Here is a 21,254-nt window from a genome sequence, read left to right on the forward strand (position 1 = left end):
CAGAGCACGAATGCGCTACATCTCGTCTATTAATTTCTCATCGGAGATCGAAATCGCGGCGCGTGCGCACGCTCGCCATAATAAGCTTAACTTTCGAAATTGCTCGGAAAGAAAATAACCACTCGACAGCGCGTTCATTGTCCGCATGGTTCTCCCGGTTTTCATGTGGTACGCCAATTATCGCGAATAATCACAGAGATCATTTTCGCGTGCCGATGGCATCGAAATCCGAAGCCGAAGTCCGCGTTATCGCCCGAGTGTAGCGCATCCATCTCCTCCCCGTCACACGAATGTGTTTGTGGCGTGTTCGATACCGTGCAACGCTCTCGTTAATACGGGTACGATCGTCATTCTTGGACAGAGTCAAATGTACAAATCGACATTTGTTCGCATAAAACGGAAAATCGCACTTCCAATTGCGGAAAGGGGGAGTGTCAACAAGGCCGTTTTTGTGCCCCCCCCCCTCCCCCATAAAGCCATAATTAATCATTGACTCTCCTTCCTTTTCGCGTTCGACAATATTCAGGAGGGCGATTTCATTCGAAGAACACGGAAAAATGTAAAAAAGAACTCGCTTCCCTCGATACCGTATTTTTAAGTTACACGTCGTTATCGAACCCTGATTTTGAAGTAATCTATAAATGGACGTCGCGATACATACGGCGCGTAAATGTCCTCGTTTATTAATCCGTCCGCGATGACGTCACCGGACAGGTAATAACGTTAAGTAATATTTACCAACAGGTAGGGCCGACCCCGCGAGGTCCCCGGGGAGCCTGTGAGAGGCCATCCTAAGGGTGCTGCGCCAAGGGCGCAGCGCCATCAACTAAATTACCCACGAACGTTTTCTCACGGTTGCGAGAACTTCGAACTGATCGCGGCAACGGATCGGTTGATGTTAGCAAAAGGCGTCGATTCGCGAACGGACAAACACGACGACCGCGTTCGGCAAAATAAAGCGCTCAGCGACTCGTGACTCCGGGATCTGATTGCTGTACGCGATGTTTGATCTAAGCAAAATCTAAAAGCGCACGCTCATCGAGTCATTAATTACATATCCGAACGAAATTGTTTGAAGCGAATGGAACAGAAGGAAAATACGGAATGTTTCTAACCAATAAGATAGAAAATTCTTGTCTCTTCCCGAATCGAAAATTTAATTCTACATTCGCGTAGAAATTTTCCCAGATTTTCCCACTTACAGCATAGATTCCGATTAGAATGTCCATGTTCGAAAATAGGTTATCCAACTGTAATACCAAATGGGAATTCCATTTTTATCCAAAGCATAGGTTTTATGTTTCTTATTAATATAAAGTTAAATTATGAAATAAACGGAATTTCGAATTAAGTACGCACGTGCTTTATATTACTAACATTACATTATTGCACAGAATATTATACTCATGTCTCGCGTGTCGTGGGTATAATCTAACTTTCGTTCAATTTGAAGGATCAATGAAGAGAAACATACTCGGGAATATATGACGTATTGCTGTCCTGCATCCTTCGTCCCGGCTTTCCGATTCACCATCCTGCTCCTCGCTACTTTATCATGGCGCAACGTGACACCAACACTCACTCGTAACGTTGACACTCGAGTATAGATACGATCAGAGAGACCACGTGTTAATTAACGCGATGCTGTCAACGGGAACTCGACTATATACATTTCACAACCACAGAAATATTCTAATCGCCCGACAGGTGAATTGAAATGTAACGCGTCGATACACACAGGCGCCGCAGTATGTGCGTCGCTAGTCGACTCGGTCGGCAGTGACTCGGAAAAGCACGCGTCGCGCTCGAATACCGAAACAATGGGCAAAAAAGGCTATATCATCATCCGTCAATTGGTAGCCTTCGGCGACCGTCGCTGAATGATCAACAATTGAGATGACAACAATTAACCATTCCCAAAATATTCCCGACTTTTAAGGTGGTTAAGGACCTACTGTCGTGAGCCACATGTTTTTCCAAGTGTTTTCATTAATATAGATATAATAGATATATATAGATATAATATAGATTTATATAGATATAGATATATATAGATATAAATATAGATTTACTCCGTATTTTTTGAAAAAAATGTAGAGAAACTAGAAAAATACCGAAAAGACGGAATAAGCAGCATATCGTGTTTATTCTGTTATCGGCAAAAAACCTACTGCGACGTGAGCTTCATTTTTGTACCGCTGGAATATAAAACGACCCCAGGCGACTATTCCCGAGCTAATTAACGTGCGATTTCCCAATCACGTGGTCCTCGTATCTACGCGAGTATCGGTGCTAGTGTCAGTGTCACGACGGAGCATCCGGGGCAACCAGAAACAGGACAGGACGATTTCCAGACGTGTCAAGTTACTTGTACACATTTCCGATTTCAGCGGAAATTAATTATTTGCAGCATCGAAAGAAGACAACAGTCTGTTTATTTAGCGTTGCTAGCATTCTCCGTTGTTCTTTTAAATTCGACGGAGGTATTTGCAGGATTAATATAGAAGCACAATCTCGACTTGAGTTCCGGATTAAATGAATTTCGCGAGCATAATCTTTCGGGCATCACGATTTCTGAACGGTAGTGACGAGAGTTGCGCGCTATAATTACGGACTACTGTGGATTTCGTTCCGAAAGCCAGACGCGGCGAGCGTCATCAAATCGATGACGCAAGTGGACGAGCGCTCGACGGAACGACGACGATAATGACGTCGGGTCGCCGCGGGTGGCCTAATCCCGGCGTTTCACAACCCCGTGAGCGTCGTACCCCCCCTCCTCCCCCGTGGCTTCCTTACGGCTTTCTCGAGTGCCGACGCGCCGCGATGCGAACATTCAGGAAGAACGCATTAACGCCAAATGGCGTCGTCGCGTAAACTCGTTCCAACCGCCCACACTGAAACCGTCTGGCCGAATCTCGTAAATGTGCCTCCGCGGGTGACGTGAAAAGGGAAACGTGTTTTCCGTGTCGAATCACGACGGGGCTCGCAGTGGAGCTCGAGCGCGAAAAGAGCATTATTCTTCTCCCGGTTAACACGTTGTGAATTCAGAGGAAGAAAAAGACGCGGTAGTTCGGTCGGTCGCGGAAGAATGTCTGGATCGATTGAGAATCCGGTGAACGGATAAGCGCCGTAAAACGATGCACACATACGACCGGCGTGAACCGGCCGGTTTTGTATTCCTGGAATTCTATATTTCTGAAGATTTATACGTATAGCGCGCAACCGTTTTTATCTCAGACCGAACCGCGTGTGCTAAGAATTTTCTCGCCTCGCGATACAGTCGATTCGAACGACGTTTCGGCTTGAAAGAGCGTGAGCTGTGATCTGGAGCCATCTCCGACATACATATGTATACACCTGACTTTTACGCTGATTAAAATATAAAATAACGTGCAGACTGCAGACGTTCGTTGCGGGCGGAGGGAGTGGAGTAAAAGTTCGCCGTATTCTGATGTAAAAGAAGCTTTTAGCATGGCTTCTTACTTGTTTCTCAGGAATCTGCATTTTTTCTCTCTTGCAGGAATAAAGCGGAAGCAGCGTTTAAAGCTTCACAGAACTTTATAAAATTTGCATCCTTCTTAAATTTCATTTAAAAGTTGTTAACAACGCATCTTTGTAGTAAAAAAAAAAAAGGGAGAAAAAACCGACACCATAAAGGCAGATTCTCCGAGTAGAAGCGAACAGAAAGAAAAAGTACGCGATGATTGCTATCGAAAGATACTTCGATTTCGTTTCACGGCAGCACGTGGAGACAATGATGTTCCGCGACCGCGTAAAAATAAATTCGACGGTGTGATCTTCCCTCTAATTTTTAATCCGCGCGGCGACCGAGCAACTTCCGCCGTGGATTGAGAACACCGAGGCACAAAAACGATCGCGGTCGACCCGCAAAAATTTGCACACCGTTGCTAAAAGTCTCGTTAAGACGTCGTCGTTCCGCTTTGAAATGGAAAGACGATGTTTCCTGTCGTTTCTTTCTTGCCCCAGCCACCCATCTTTCCTGCCCCTTCACTTCTTACTTCTTCTCCTCTTCATCCCAGGACACTATCTTGAAAGCACTTTAAACCAATTTATTAGCTTCGTTTTTAATCACCCCAGTCGTTCAGGCCGTCACCCCCTTCCGTTTCCCCAGCTTCGACTGAGGAACGAGCCGCTAGAAGCCACCGGGAACGAAATTAAAGGCGGACTTTTCGACGCGAGGATATCTCTCCTGCGAGATTACTTTCGACACTTATACATCCGCGGACGGGTGTTGCAGGTTAAAAGTAATCCCGTTCCAGAAATATCCGTCGATTTGCTCCATTTTTCCGAGCCCACAGCCATGGCGCGAAAGTTCGTTCGCTGCTTCATCTCTTATAAAAAGGATTAGCGCTAAGCCACTTCGATCCACTGTCCCGAAAAATCGCCCATCTATCCCTGTCATCCCTTGCTTTTCACGTCTTGCTCAAAAACGTCAAACGTGCACGCACCAAATTGCTGTCGCCGTTTTCTTGCTTATTTTTCTGCGGATTACGCGACGTTTGATTTCCTTAACTGAGAAGAACAATAGTAATAACGATAACGAATTCTTGTGCCTTCGTTATACTTGAAACAGCGTATAAACGGAAATAAGTCTAGATGACATAACTGCCTTACACTGAAAAAAGAATTTGGCAATAAATACAAAAATTTGGTGAATATTTGTCGATCAAATATTTGACTACTACAACCAAATAATTTTGTCCCATATACTAAATATACAATATTCGGAACTACGGTACTGTATATACAGTACATAGAACTAAATTATTTGATTGCAGTAATCAAATATTTGATCGGCAAATATTCATTCAAATTTTCGTACTTATCACCGAATCCTTTTTTCAGCGTATCGCTAAGACTAATAAGGAAAATTATTCCTCTATTTCCAATATAGCTTGAGGCAACGCGGTGGCGTTTCTCCGGTGAAACCGAGTCGTCTCGACAGTAAACAGATACAGGTGAAATACAATGCAATATTTCGTTTTGCGAGAATAATAATTCTTCCCCCCATCTGGTGTATTTCTCTTGAACCTGGAAGTTCATCTTCCAAAATATGCGTAATAAATAAACTCGAACCTGGACGGGGCGGAACGATCGATCGTGGCCGTCGAGTGCATAGACACTTCGCGAAATACGTTACCACGAAACGCAGGTCAAAGCTAATGCATCTTATAGTAGGTTTGATCAACTATCAGAGCGGTGGCATCGTGCCCCGTTCTCTGATCTCTCCGAGCTATCTCGGCCAAGCAAGATTAATGACCACGACAAACGTATCCGACGACGACGGACGCATATTGTATCTCGCGGTGGAGCTAAGGGCCAATACGGCTAAAATCATCCGTTAAAACGAACGGGCTAAGGGAAATAATCCGGGAAAGGGGGACATTCATTCTTCGTCCCGACGAGGGTCTATATCCGCGCGAGGGGTCGAAAAAGTTTTCTGAACGAAGACACGGTCTGTGCTGTACTAACGACGCAAAATGACGCGTAGGATTTTCTTGTGGTGAAAGCGAAGCACTTAATAATTCGCGCGTTAGCTCATGCATAATACTTGAACGTCGGTCTCTAGTAAAAAGTAATTTCTATGCGATAGCTTTGTCGTAACGCGGTGATGACCGCTTTTTATTTCTATCGAGTACTCTCCTCGATGACCTTTAGCCGGAAAGATTTTTTATGTTTGAAAATATAGACAAGCAAATGGTACAGGTGAAATGCGAGGTTAATTTCTAAACTAGGGTTGCTTTTTTCTTATATCTGACTGAAGTGTCTTGAATTGTTAAAGACATTGACCTGAAAATTGAATGCAATTACACGGCGTTCCGAGTCCAATTATTGCGCTTCGTTCTTTAATGCGCAGCGTGTACGGCGGTGTAATTGTTATTCCGCTAAAGCTTGTCACGCTTTCTCTATTTGCGTGCCTGTATCGCTGAACGATTCTTATAGCGTACAATCGATCGTAGTCGGTAAGCAAAATTAATGAAGCGTTTATCGCAATCAGGCGCAGAGAGGTTCGCCGGTAAAGTTTCCTCTCTCTCTCTCTCTCTCTTCCTCTGCATTAATCTACCCCGAGTTACTCCCAGGATAAATATCTGATCCAATTAATCACCAGATGTCTAATTAGCGGCAAGAAATTCCATTGCGATGGATTTTCCCCGGTATACTGATTCCGCCTTTTAGAGCGTTTCCGAGGAGAAAAGATGGGGATGGAGGAGGAAAAGCGGCGGGTACACTTTTCACGAGAGATTTCGGTCTGACTTTAGAATCACAATGTGAATGATTAATCGATGGAATTTAGACTTTATCGCCTCGGTAGCATTGCGAAAAGAACTTAGAACTCGTTCCGACCGGGAGAGAGGCTTGGAATGATTTCGACATTATTGTGCGGTATTTTATCTTCGCATGTCCGCCGTTCTACCACTTCGTCCGCGCGTTCCGTAGGAAAACTTTTCGGTTTCACCGTGTTACGTCAGAACCGATAAGAAGCGGCGCAATGAATATTGAATAGAATAAATGAAGAGGATTCCTCTTCGAGAAGCGCTGTTCAATTTGTAGATAAAACGCGTCGCGGATAAATCGAGGACATTCCGCGTGATTACAGCAATTCGCGACTCGTCGTGGAATCGTCGGTTATGAAGGAAGAACGTAGAATCCATATGGAGAACAGCCGGAACTCGCGCGGTCGTTCCCCTTTATTACGGCTTTATCCCTTCAACCTCGATGCATGGATTAGCCTATAAAGAAATAATGCAAATTGGCGGCCGGCAAGAAACGGAGCGGGCAGCGCGCGAGAGTATATTTCCAATAGGCTTTCGCGAGAGGTGAGAGAGAGAGAGAGAGAGAGAGAGAACGAGCAAAAAGAAAGAGGAAAAAAATGACAAAGCGGCAAAAATATAGATGCGCCATCACCGAACGAAATATCTTTTTCCACGAAAGTCCACTTTGATAATCCGCTTCTTCCGCTTCCCCGGAGAAACATCCGGGGAAAAGTATATATCGCAATGGTGCGTAGATATAACGGTCGACGTGAACAGAGGGTGTGGTCTATAAACAGGTTCGGCCTGTCTGTCGAACATTCCAAACGGGCCGTGAGAAAAAGAGATCACATCTGGAGAGATAAATTTTGACATGCCACTGTGCGGCTTCACGCTTATCGCCCTTTTCCCACCTCTCTTATTGTTTCTCGTATCTTTTCGACAGTCTTTCCCCACAGAACTTTAATTATCAACCCCCCCTCCGAAGAAGACGAAGAACGGCCGTTCGACGGAAATAGAGATCGGATTGTACTGTTGCACCCTCCCTTCGTGAGGAACTCACCCTCTATGGCATATAAAAAAAGCGGCTATAATTAATGGAAAAATATAAAAAATAAAGCCGCAAAGCGGTATGCGCGCGATTAACGTTATTCTTACTTCCTTATACGCAATAACATCGTTTACTCTCTTTCGACCCAGGTCGTGTCGTCAATCTCGACTTCGTGCTACGCGATAATTTTGCGGTATATTCTATCGTTTCCGACATTTCTCGCGAAATTACGGTTATTTTTTTTTCTAAATATAGCACGTATTTCCCGAAATGGTCCCCTTCAATTATATCAACAAATGGGGGTCGATGGCTGATTGCGCAGCATTCCGTGCCTAGGCGTGCGAAGTTTTGGCCTAATTCTCGGTAACAGTAATCACGCTCCCCATTTAAAAGTTATTAACGGCCGCAACGTTTCCGAGTAAAATTTCATCTCGAAATGCCTCGAACAATCTCCCGTTTATCGGTAGAATAAAATTCCGTATGTGGAGTGTTGTCGTTTGATCATATTTTTAAACGTCTGACGTTTTTACGTTCTCGCGGCGACGCGTCGAATTGAAATTCCGCCAGGTGAAACTAGCCAGCTAGCGAACTCGTGAACATTCGTTTGTTCCGCTCTCCCGAAGCTTTAATTTTTACAATTCCACCGTTTACAGCTGGGAAAAAGTACCGCGACGTTCCGATTGAGGTGAACGTCAATTGCAAAATTCATGGGTTCCGTCGCGGCAATCGGAATACCGTCGTTGAAATTAAGGTCGCGAATTGGAACGAGACACTCATTCGTGTACCCACGTATTTCCGACTGCTACTAACGCTGCACTTTTTATTTGTCGATTCCCCCCTCCGGCGTGGTCGATTCGATTTTTCGATAAAACTGCGTTGTCTCGTCTCTCTCTCCCGTCGTTATGCTTATGGCGGCGCTTATCTGATTATCGAGCTTACCGATAAAGCTTCCACCCATCCCCTACCCGTCATCTGCCGTGGCTCCAATAAGCCGCGGCGATAAGAGGAGCACGAAGTATCAAGTAGAAATCTCATTTTCCTACTATCGCCCGTCAAGTGAGGTCTACGTGAGCGCGCGAAAGAGCTATACGTCTCGAAAAGCTCGTCCTTCGAGCTTAAATGCTCCTTCTCGAAACAGGGACGAGCGAGAAATACATCGATGCTCCCTTTTAATCATGGAGTTCAATCGATAATACATGTATTAATATTTCGCCGCCAACGATCACGCTTGCAAAAATATCATCGAATAATTGTTTTACTCAAAAAAGTTCACACTATCGATCTCGACTGATAAGCGTATCGATCTCAATCGTTTATTTCCGTTCGGTGTTGTCGTCGACGGTCGATGAACGAAGACATACACGGAGTTGTGCGAATCAACAAATATAAATCGATCGAACATTGAACTCCGACTTGACCCGGAGAAATCGATCGGTGCGGAAAACTCGCTGTCCCTCTCTCTCTTTCTCTTTTGCAGTTCACACGACCGTAAAACTCGCTCCATTACATGTAGATGTCGATTGACACATGGTCGTGTCGATTATCCGTTACGCAACCCGTGACCCGTCGTTACTAGGCGTGAGCGATTCAGCATCCATTGATTCTTCCGAGTCGAACTTCCGAAGAAGAATATATATATATATATATATATAGTTGATTTGCACATATATATATAGAGAGAGAGAAAGAGAGAGACGCGCGACAGAAATGTGCATACATATAGTATACATATACAGATTTCGAGCACGAGTTCGATGAGCGCCTAAAAGCGCCCTTGAGCGGAGGCGCCGTTTTAGAGAGAGGCGCCTGCACGGCTTTACTTTTGGGCGCTCGCGCGCGTTACACGTGTGCGTGTGTGCTTGGCGACTCACCGGGTAGGGAGAGATCTCGTCGTGCAGAACCACCCAGCGGCGGGCGTCGCGTCGGCTCCCGAAAGACAAGCACGTGGAGTACGGGATCATGGTGGCCCCCGAGGGAGAGAGTGAGAAAGAATGAGAGGCAGGGAGACAGATAGAGACGAATAGAAGAAGTAGGGGCTGCTTCCGGCCGCTGTTGCTGCGGCGACGGCCGGCGGCGTCGGCACGACGGGATGGTGGATATCGGAGAACCTCTCGCTGATCCACCTCGTGGACGACGCCGACGGTGACGGTGAGGATACGGCTACAGCGGCGACGGCAGCAGCGACGTCCACCGTCGAGGGCGATCGCGCCGGAGCCCAACCGGGGGAGAATCCGCGAAGGAAAACAACGACGGGTCGCGCGACACCGGCTAAGCGGACGGCCACGAGACTTCGGCGCAGCCAGAGGGTCGCGCGACCGCTCATTGGTCGCGCGGCGAACACCATCGCCACACGGCAGAGCCTGCCGGCCGGCGCGCGCAAACGCGCCCTCGGAGATCAATGAGAGCCGGAGACGCGCGTCAGGGCTCGCCGGGTGAAGGGGGAGATGAGCGGGGACCGAACACGGCCGCGGCTATAAGGATGCAATCGTCGCCTGTCAATCGACCGGATTGTCGGGAGGAATGAACCGGTCGCGTCTTGAGATTTCGAGCGAACGCGTGTATGCGAACGAATGGTAGAAGTCATATATCGATACAAAGAATGTTTCTCGCTCATTTGAAAGTATCGGAAGGAAAAAGGTTTTCGGCTTGCGTTTTTCTCCTTTTACCGTATCGTGTTACGAGATGTTGATTGTTGTGTCGGATTGATCGTTCTGATTGATAGTTTACCATCGGCGCGATAACATGACGCGCGATGTGCGTAACTGAATACCTCCCGAGAGCAACATCATTTTGTCGACTAAAGCCCTTAAAAGAGAACATTATACTCTAGATTGGGAAGCATCGGCATAATTATGTGTAATGCGTTAACATAGTAATTATCGAATTTAATTCCCGTTCTATTATGACATAGTAATTACTATTCTGCGGATGTTGTAACAATAGAATCATTATCATTATTATTGTATCTCCCTCTCGGATTTACTAAAATAGAAAAGCTGTGAGTTTTGTTCTCTGTCATTAGATAAGTGTGATTCAGACTACGGGAGAAAAACACTCGATAAGTACATGGAAACACATGATGTGCACAAAAATTCGAAATGTTTACCGAATGAAACATTCTTACTTTTTCGATGCGGTGCAGATATCCGTATCTCTTTCACAATACCAGGAACAAATACAATATCGATGCCGCTTCTCGATATCGTATCTCTTATGCCCGAGACAATTGCAAGATTACAAGGGAAGAATACCGAGAATGATGACGTTTCTCTAATGACTTGTAAGTTTTACACCGTGCTACGCGCGCGCAAGCTCTCGTGAAACGGCCGAAGCGATAAAATCGAGAACGGCAAATAAACGAGAAGATCGCCAGGTCGCGGCGCGCCGGTTCATTTAATTCGCCGCAAGAAGGTAATTCTGAACAAAAAAAGGACCGAAACTCCGCGCCCCACGCCAAAGCAATTACGTGTTACGAGGAGCTCGCTAAAACGCACGGCTACATTATTATCGTCTTGCACCGCGATATTCTCGCTTGTATCGAGGTCCGAGGATAAATTCATCGGGATCCTTGAAAAATTCGAATAATACGACTCTCCTCTCGTCTCCTCCCGTCCTACCCGCTCCCACTCGCGGCCGCGCGACTACATTCCGCGAGCGCGGAATTTTCGCGGACGAGCCACGTGCGCGCGCGATATCCCCGTAGGAACCTTCGAGAGTGACGAAGTTCGTGCTACGTCACCGACAATTCGTGGCATATGGTTCGTGGCACGCGTGCAGGTGACGGCTGATAGAGCAAGAGGGGTCAAGGGGCGGCGGGAGCCAGCAGTAAGAGGAGAGCAGGGTGCTGAGGAAGGGGGGGGGGAGCGAGAGGGTAGGTAGAGCGCGCACGGGCGCTCTCGATAGAGCGAGAGGGTCGGCTTCGTCATTTAATTTTAGCACGATCGCGTGCAGCCAATGGCTGCTCGCAGGGGCATGTCGCGCGGCCCAGGGAGTCGCTTGCAATATCGATCCGGACTTTACGCACCTGAAGCGCACCTTCTTCCTCATATAAAAGGAGACCCGCTCGTCCGATCGCTCGACTCGCTCGTTCGTTCGCACGAAAGGGCGGGAAGGCGAAAGAGAGCGGAGTCCCCTTGTTCCGGGCCGCATCTCCGCCATCACCTCGATCTCTTTTTACACGCGAGTGCCCATACAGAGGAATTATTCGCTCCCCGTTAAGTTGAGCGATCCTCCTTCTCTTCCCTTCGCGCACCTCGCCTGCCTCCTCTCGCCGCCCTTTCCGCCGCTCTCCGTCTCCGAGTCTCCAACGCGAATAAATAGAACGTAACACAAAGTGCTCTTACACGTTCACCTACGTTCGCCTGGACGAAGGAAAGAGAGCGCTCGCGGAAATCACATTAAATCTCTCTTCTTCTTCGTATTTTCTTTCATCTCCGATATTATCGCATGCGTCGACGCCGCCGCCGATTGGCGATGCATGACCGTAAGACGAAGAAAAAATCTCGACACGCTTCGTTACCATCGCGCTCGAGCGCGTATTCGCGATCCGTTTCGATTCGCTCTCCGCGTTTCTCTATGTCGAGATCGCGATTAGCGCTTCACGGCTTTCGTTTCCGTTCATCTCGCACTGCCGCGGATACCTTCACCTGTTTCCGAAGATCGAGGAAATACGCGTTGAGAATAGCGTGGTATATTCCGGCTGTAACCTGTACTATTTTTCGCCCGCGGATCTTACGGCCAATTTCTACGGCCGCGATTTGGTTGGTTTACCAACGCGACGAATTAGTCCTTTTGTTTACTACCTCGCTTGAAAATGGCATTTTGACAGTATCGAGTAACTTAAAGTGTGACTCAAATTATGATTTGGATCGAAGGGACGTATATGTAGGACAAAATCGAGGTCGAAACTGCGAGCGAACGAGCGCGGTTTCTTAACTTCTCAACTTCTAACTTCGCTCGCGTGTAACACGCCCATTTACATGGCAAACGACACTTTCGCGCGCTGGCCAAGACATTTCAAGCAACGAACCGGTGTAACGAGAGGGAGAAAGAGAAAGAGAGAGAGAAGAAGAAAGAGAGATAAAAGGTGTCGTCCCTAAAATATTTTTAATCCACTCGATAAGGGCGGATTCGCAGCAGCGTGTGTGTATTATAGTCGGGCTGTCGATAAATACCCGGCATTTATAAAATAACGTGCCGATATACAAGCGTCTCCTTCGCTTGTTATGTCACCCGCCCGATCGCAATCTGCGTGCACCGTTGATTATATCTAATTATAGTTCCACTCACGTTGAGAAGCGTTCGGATGATCTGCTCCGATATAGTGACCCCTCCTCGGCGCGAGAGCACACCCGGTGGCACGACGATGTCCAGCGGTAACCTGGGTAGCTCGACCATCGTCGTCGCGGATCGATGCGAATTCCTGCGTCCGAATTTTCTGAAAACAAATAAAAGTGCGTTTAAAGAATACTCCGCGTTACGAGTTCTCTCTCTCTCTCTCTCTCTCTTTCGCTCTCTGCGTGATAGTCGATAGTATTCGATAGAGGACCGCATTTTTTCATTGTGCTCTCGTTCAGCCGTGAGCATTACATTGCGCGTAAAATGATAATCGCGATATCTCGCGTATTTCGTTTGTTTAATTGGACTGTAAAAAAAGTGGGTGAAAAAGAGCGAATTTTAAATCTTCATAATATTCATTTCCTCCGACAGACGCGGTTTCATTTCGCTTTGTACAGTAATGTTTCCCTTTGACGACTATAATAATGAATGAAAACGAGAGAATTGTCGTAAAGGGACAAACAGCATGACACAAAGGGCGTTCGAGGTGCAAAGAAGCAAACGATTAACTGCGATCCGCTTATACTAACGACTAATAGTAGAATGAAATGCGTGGCCAAGCGCACGTCGTATTAGATAGATTCGTATGTGCACACTGAACTCGGTCAATATCGTCGAAACGATGATAACGGATATCCCGATTATTCCACGCGTGCCGATACGATCGGTGTTGTCAAAGGAACAACACGTATTACAATATTTTCCTGCATCTAGTCATAAATATTTCGCTGATCGAAAGATTTATAAGTTCGGATTTATATAATAGACATTTTAGTCTTTTACACTTTAAGCATTAAATTGTAACTAATTTCTGGTAAGAAGCGTTTCCAGCGTTATCAGACGTAATTTCTAAAATTCAAATATTATGACTTTTGGCACCGCGGAAAACGCTTTTTTGTTAGAAATTATGTTACATTTTACTGTTTAGGGTAAAAGGCTAAAGGTTTGTTACACCTACTATAAATCCGGACTATAACAGTAGATTCTCTCAACTTGAAATTGGCTTCGCGAATTAAATCTCAAAGAAGAGAGCAAATTAAAAAATTGCATTCTTCGGTTAATTTCGCGGGTGAATTTCAACAGAATTTTCATTTATAATTTACTTAAAAATCATAGATCTTTATATATATAATATCTTTATGTATATAATTTGTGTTAAGCATATATATGTTAAAAACATTGCATAGCTGCGATAAGTAATAATCTCCCACGACGTTTTCACCAAACAAAAATCACTCGAAACAAAAAATAAGAAATATTGGGGGAAATACGCGCGCAATTTCCTCAACACACAAACACTTTAGCTGACAGGATACCATAACCTCATTTTGGCCAAGATCACGCGATCGAACAATGCGACATCCGTTCAGGATTGTTACTTCCCTAATCATGAAATCCCCTAATCACAGCTCTAATAACAGAGACTCTAGACTTCCGATTTGAAAACATAAATGCAAAAAGATAAGTGACATACGCCAAGATTGCAGCGATTAGCAAACTACGAGATAAAACACGACCACGTCGTAATTGCGCAGAGATAATCAACATTTGGACAACAACATGCTGCCGAATAATAAGCGAAAGAAAACGGACGTTCGTCCCGAAGTCGTCGCGCATGTCACTGCTGAGAGCAGCGCGATTGTGCTCTGTTTCATAGGCGGCTTTTATCTTATCGCGATCTTCCGACGAGCTAAGCGCGATTTTCGATTCGACCAGGAAAAATCACGAGTCGGGTTTAAGTCCACACTCGCATCTTGAGAAAATTTCCGTGTCGTCCGCATTTATATATTTATACTTGTATGTCGGAACGTACATGAATACGTAACACGTGTGTATATGTGTACATAGTCGGAATAGTCCTACTACTCCTTTTGTTCGGCAGGTAAACTCTACAGATTTAATGCTATGCAAGCTAAGTTGAGAGAAATTTGAATGCACAAATCGCACACATGTACACACACATATACATACACGACATATACCTATGCTCGTTGCAACGCATTCGTAATAAAATCGGAATATTTGGCCTTTTTAGCTGAACTAACCGCACTAACTCAAGAAATTTACATACAAATTGAAGCGTACGTACGAGATCTTCACGTTCAATGTACGTAAATTTCTCGAACCAATATTCAGTCAGTTCAGCTAAAAAGAAACAGGCCGATTGTATTAAGATATTCCTAACCAGAGTTCACCATTATTTTCACATTACGATTTGGATCTACGCATCGAAACAAGTTTGTACAGGTTACCTATGAAATCGGAAGCGTCTCGACCCCATTCCAACGCCGATTACACACGCACATATGGCGAGCGATCTTTTTCGTTTCACGTCGAGTCGCTTCTTCCGAGATTCGTCCTCACCTTGCTCGTGATATCTTTCGTAAACACACTCTCGGATCGAGAAGCGATTGTCGTTACACGGCGCCCGGGACATCGAACGACCACCGTTCCCGCACGAACTACTCGGCATGCGGAAGATACAGCTCGACTGCGAAACTCACGTTAACGCGCTTTATTTACCAGTGGCTACGTCCATTCGGAGGAGAGAGAGAGAGAGAGCGAAATGCGCCAATGCGCGTCTCCTCGACTCATGCCGAACTTTGTTGTCGTTCCCGCGCTCTACTGATTCTGAATCCATCCATCGATCCTCTATCCTGCGTTCCCCGAGTGACACGCAGCGCCATCGGACGGCGCGCCGCGCAGTTGTTTAGCGCTATCTCAATATCGCGAACGACGCCATTATACCTCGTCAACCGAAATCATGAATTCGTCGCGATATTGCTCGCTTATGCAAGTAGAAATTATAAACTTACTGAAATACGAAAGCATGACGTGATTCCTAATTCCCAAGATGTCTGTTTTGTCAAGTAGAAGCGGACACGTTTTTTTCCTTGTCTCTCATACCGCTTTCATGTTCCCGACATGACGGTACGTACACCGATTACGAACATCGCGAGTTATTTCGTCCAATCCGTTTATATCGATCGATTTGACACGTTAAAATGATAGCCCGTCATTAGATCGGCATTCTTGACACGAATTTGCATGCGAAATTCACCTTTGATCGATAAAAAGATAGGACGAACCCGGAGCGAACGCGGCGCGTGTTTGAAACTTAGACGAACGTCGTTAACTGAGGACGTCACGCCACTTTTGAACTTTTGAGCGATTATTGAAGTAACAATAATCGAAGTAACAAATCAAAAGTCTCCTATATATAATTATTTAGTGTATTTTGTTATTTTTTGTCACAGGATAAGAGTATTTTTCATAACTTGTATTGTTTGGTTTTGAGAAATAAATTGATTAGAGTGGTACTCGCGCATGCGCGTTCATTTTTAAGCGCGACTTGAATACTTTGAAAATCGTCGCCATTATTATAATACGTACGAACGGTACAAGGTCTGGACCCGAAAAAAGTGCTTCGTATTCTCTGCGGTTTTGGGCGGTTGAAAGCGAGTGTCACGTGTGAGTTAACCCCCATGTCAATAATCTTACTTTCTTCTTTTTATTTTTCTAATTATTCTTCTAATAAATGAACGTGGTTGGCCAATTTGATTACTGCTTACGTCTTAAAGCAAGATTGTGGACAAAAGGATCGTTGTCAGGAATACCGAAAGTAAATTTCGCGCGTTCGTCATGATGAAATATTGTAAAACAGTCAATGAAGGTGAATATTTCGTGGAACGAACCGTCGGAAATATCAAATAGAATTTAACATATTCGTCACAATCGTGGCAATTCGGGATTCAAGTCGCTGTGTTCGACTTCTAGGCTGTTCAACTCGCCGAATTCGATAAATAACAATAAAATAAAAGTGCAACAAATAATATATCTGCTGAATATGTATACTTTCTTTTCTTATACTTACAAATATGATGTTTGTGTTAAGATATGTGTGGCATTTTTAACACACAATTTATTTAACCACAATTTATTTGAATTTCTTATTAAGCCTTTTTATAACTTTGCATCCCGAATTTGTTACAAATCGAACCTTATTTATTAATATTAACATTATCACAATTAAGCACGAGAAAGAGAAAAAGCATAATAGTTATATTTTAAGGATATGTTCCTTCAAAAAGGTTTATACAAAATTAAATCAGACACATTGATGTTATTTAACAATAAAATTTATTTTCATAAGTCATCGATAAAAGCTTCATGTATAAAACGCATCTGTACATTCGTAATATCGTCGAAGATACCGTTCAGTCTCCGAATACGAGTCGCGTACGAATCTTTACGCGATTAAAATTGAAAATTCCATTTCTTGATTTTGTTACACGCGGAAATATAGAATCCCACCATAGTTTATTTTAATGGGAAAAAAAAGAGAACATTGAAATTACCAGTTCATATCAGATTCCTTTCTGCGTTATTAAAATAATATATTCATATAAATTTATAGATTATATTCTTTTCTTTTCATAAAGTGACTTCAGATATTTTTTTCTAGAAACCTAAAATCGTATCGATCATAAATTTATTCCTTTTTCTTCAATATCTAGCCAAAAAGTCTATTTAACCGACTCTTCATGTGCCATTCCATGTAAAAAAAAATAAAATCAGCTACGGTAATTTCATGTACAGTATTTCTGAGTTAGAAATTTATCCCTTCTAGTATGATAAGTTCACCATCAAGTTCATTCCCTGAATCACTGTTTGTAATGCAATTCTCCTTAAAATTTCTCGATCTTCAGAATCTTACAAACGATACATTTGTAAACAAAACAAAATACCCGAGTTGAAAGTTAGTTTCGCATTTTTAATACTTTAAAGCCCGATCTCACCAACAGTCTGCATCAAGTAAATCAATTTTGTGAATCGCTATTATATTTGTACCTTTTTACAAACAAGGAGAAAAATGTATGCAATAATCCAAGTTAGTTTCAATTGATGTTAGTGGAACCGGTCCTAAAAGCATTCAAAGTAACTCAATCTTCTTGTGAGATGCGCGTTCGCTATTCGAACGACCACAACTTCGCAGAAATAATTTCTATTAGTGAATTACAGTTGGATGCACCATAGCGCGCATTAGTATACACTAAGAAATCATCTTACGCAAATTTATCAAAGTTTCTAAACCGCTGAAGCACTCTGCATAAATATGATAACTTATGTTGAGTATTTCATCAGTTAGACGCTTACTCACAGTCCACACGGTTTTATATCAATTTGTGTATGACAGTACTTAATATCCATCTAACTGTGTTACTGTAATAGTTTACGTAATTACAGATCGTAAGAAAAGTAGAGTTTAATGATTCGTACGATTGTATTATAATTATCACTAATTTCTCGCGTATTTTCTTGAACGTGAAATTGTTAATTCGCTGGATTCAGTTTTTAAGTGGTAGCGGAGTATTGTTCACACTCTGAGATTTTCATGATTTAGACGGTATTAAAAATCACAGTTAGATTGCAAATATAAAAAAATGAATGAATACAATGAGATATTCCAGAAGAATTAAATTAGTAATGAAATATCTTACATACTTTCGCTTACACACACGAGAATATTTAATAATCGAGGTATGTATCCTGCGCCAGTGCAATTACAAAAATTTGTGTCAATGTTTAAAATTTAAGAGAAGCAAGTTCCGCGTATCCAAATGAAATTTAATTTGTTTACGACATTGTTATAATTCAAATCTCATTCTAATACGTACGGACCAATAAAATCTATTTTTCTTACACGCGATCGACTAAAATTTCCCCTTTACATCAATAATATATAAACAGCAGTAATCGTATACTCTATCTATCTATCTATCTATCTATCTATCTATCTACCTACCTACTTATCTATCTATCTATCTCTCTCGTCAGGAGTCTTCATAAAAATAATATCTATGTTGGACAATAGAATTCGTATGGCTGGATCCTGCAGGAAGAGCCATTGTGAGACTTTGATATCTCAATAGCTTTATCTAGTAGTACCTGCTATTAGAGTAATCGCTTCAGTCGTAACAAATTAAAAATGACCTCCCATCAAAATCGCATCAGCAAAAGAACAAAGCTTTAATCATGACTTCTTCCTCACGAAGGAAATATTCTACCTGAGTGACGTTACGTCCGTGCAACAAACTGATCTTTGGTTTAAGACTCCCTTACCGTAGGCATCGGCTAATGCAGAGTGCAAATGAGAATTCAAACGTAACGATATTGCGTATGCCGCAGCAATTTTTACGTGTAAAAATCCTAAATTTCGCGTGAATGTACACAGAATGGCACTCGAGCATGCTTCACGTACAACGCTCAAAATGAATCGTCCATAGTTAAGTTGGCCGTCGATGAATTTCTGCTGTCGGGAGATTGCATCGCGACGTAACGTCTTCGTAGGATCTCCTGCAAATCATTGCACGGACTATTCTCACGTTTCACTCGTATAGGATGTCCACCTGGGGATCTGTAAGAAGAAAATCGATATGATGCAGTATCACACTTTACCCGATTGAAAATTAAAACTCGCTATCACGTGTACCACCAATGGTATATGACGTGTCTTTTCCTCTTATGATGGAATACCTCGCGATTGGCCTCAATTTTACATTGTCGATATCACTCAGCATATCTCCCGTCGATTTCTGCACGTTCATCATAGTCTTCTTGCGATCCTCGATTTTGTGATCTTGCAAGCTAGCCCTTCTCGCGATATGCGGCGTTGTAGGTGGCGGTGGAAGCGGGGGTGGCAAGGGTGGTGGTGCTGGCAAAGATTCACCATTGCCTGCTCCGTTGGGCAGAGATACAATAGACGCGTCTATAAAACAAACATGTCTCTATTAATTCTCCCCAGGTGTTGCAGGATATGTATCTTGAATATGTCATACATACGTTTGGACATTTTGTTGTTCTTCACAATTGTTGAGATTTGTTCCCTAAGTTCTTGCAATTCTTGCTCTAGCGCGAGCAATCGTACTTCAGATCCAAAACTAATCGGTTCTAACAGATCCGGTCTACTGCCAGAAAGCCTGTTATCAAATTTGATTTTAAATTGATTTTAAAAAATAATATGAAATTCTGAGGCAAAATCTGCCTATATTCGAAATGATACAGTTACTGTTACCACTTAATGACAAATTACAAAGACAAATTACTGACCTGACAGGACCATATCCATTAGTATCCATGTAATTGGTACTAATGTCCTCATTGATCATTGAACTTGTCATAGAGTGTAAGGGTGTTACACTAACATATATTTTTGGTGGTGGCTTCAATGGTAGAAAAGAACCGATCCTCCTCACAATACTTCTTCTTTTTCCATAGTACTTAATATCGCCCATCTGGGGGAAAACAATTTGATCTCTCCAATTAATAATGACAGGATGATACAATGATAGTGGTTTTGAGAAACACACATTAAAGTAAAACAAATTGAATGAAAATAAATATGATTAAGGTTTAGAATATAGTTTAACCTATTAAGATGAACATGAATAGAGTCTCCATATACACAATGATAACAAATAGCTGCTTTTCAATTATTATATGATATTGTAAATTAACAAAATATTTAATAATAACTATATACATTTATATAGTCAATACACATTGTCGTCTCCAAGCACTTCAGACACCTGTTTCACTGCAAATGTTGGTTTTCCGCAGAATGTAACATATACAATCGAGACATGAGACATCCACAAGATAGACGTAACATAAAGGAAAGATCAAAAAACCTGATAAATGCTACATTATTAATGAGTTCGTGAAATATAGTAGATGTCGATTATCGTGCGCTGGAGACAATTGGAATCCCTTACCTTCGCGATCAATTGCCACTGTCCCGTAGATTTCGATCTATGTCACAGAAATACCAGCACGAGCTCGTAGTGCGTCTCAAATACCCGATAGCATACATCAGGGTCATCCGAAATTCGAAATTAAAATAGCTTCGTTACATTGACGCAACGCCAACGACGACTAACAGACAGGTTGTCGTAAGTCCGAAGCGTCGAAACGAGTATTTTTGTGCCTTGGACACGTGATTCCACGCTTCGAGCGCTTTTACGACACACTCCGCTTTTACGCGCAATTTCCTCTGACCAGATGTAACAATTTGCGTATATCACTTTCGTTTATTCGTTACGTATATCGCCCGTTTTACTTTGCAGAAACGAGGTTATAGAAACGTGCAACCGATGTGCTACTAATGTTACTGACTACAGAGGATGTTTCAGAACAATCTGTTTCTCCTGTTTCGATTGTAAATTCTTCGACTATTCTGACTATAGAGGGTGTTCCACAACAATTTGTTTCTCCTGTTTCGATTGTAAATTCTTCGACTATTCTGACTACAGAGGGTGTTCCAGAACAATTTGTTTCTCCTGTTTCGATTGTAAATTCTTCGACTATTCTTAAATCGATTATTCTTTCATAAAAATGTAAAATGAAACGTTACACATGATGCCAGAATAATCAGCAAAAATTAGAATAAATGATAAAAGAGAAATTAATTCAAAATCGATGAAATGATATACACACATGAAAAAATGTGTATTGTTCTAGTACACCCTAAACATTTAGCGTTCCCTCTGCACATTACCTCTGTTTCATCGTTGTTTTATATTCATGCGTCTGTC

General features: G+C 43.0%; 2 protein-coding genes across 6 annotated transcripts in view; both read right to left on the reverse strand.

Annotated features, from left to right (window-relative positions):
* Nucleotides 1–15,209, reverse strand: part of LOC106748419 — a 69,914-nt gene extending 54,705 nt beyond the window's left edge. For 3 of the 5 annotated variants that reach the window (XM_014626898.1, XM_014626901.1, XM_014626900.1), the window contains exons 1-2: nucleotides 14,913–15,206; nucleotides 12,613–12,760 (exon numbers count right to left, since the gene is read on the reverse strand). In XM_014626898.1, the coding sequence (XP_014482384.1) occupies nucleotides 12,613–12,760; nucleotides 14,913–15,133 (369 nt within the window). In that variant the 5' untranslated portion in view covers nucleotides 15,134–15,206. Of the gene's footprint in view, nucleotides 1–12,612; nucleotides 12,761–14,912 lie in introns of all 5 variants that reach the window. The other 2 variants (XM_014626904.1, XM_014626905.1) reach the window with 2 other exon arrangements.
* A 1,568-nt stretch (nucleotides 15,210–16,777) lies between these two features.
* Nucleotides 16,778–20,878, reverse strand: LOC106748465 (mitochondrial fission regulator 2-like). Its single transcript, XM_014626994.1, has 5 exons — nucleotides 20,436–20,878; nucleotides 19,771–19,955; nucleotides 19,504–19,640; nucleotides 19,198–19,429; nucleotides 16,778–19,078 (listed from the first exon to the last, which is right to left on the reverse strand). Exons 2-5 carry the CDS (start codon nucleotides 19,953–19,955, stop codon nucleotides 18,928–18,930), a joined length of 705 nt encoding a protein of 234 aa, XP_014482480.1. The 5' UTR covers nucleotides 20,436–20,878; the 3' UTR covers nucleotides 16,778–18,927.
* Nucleotides 20,879–21,254: the final 376 nt, after the last annotated feature.

The sequence above is a fragment of the Dinoponera quadriceps genome, unplaced genomic scaffold (assembly GCF_001313825.1).
Source record: "Dinoponera quadriceps isolate SergipeBrazil2010 unplaced genomic scaffold, ASM131382v1 scaffold2183, whole genome shotgun sequence".
In the NCBI taxonomy this organism is placed as follows: Eukaryota; Metazoa; Arthropoda; class Insecta; order Hymenoptera; family Formicidae; genus Dinoponera; species Dinoponera quadriceps.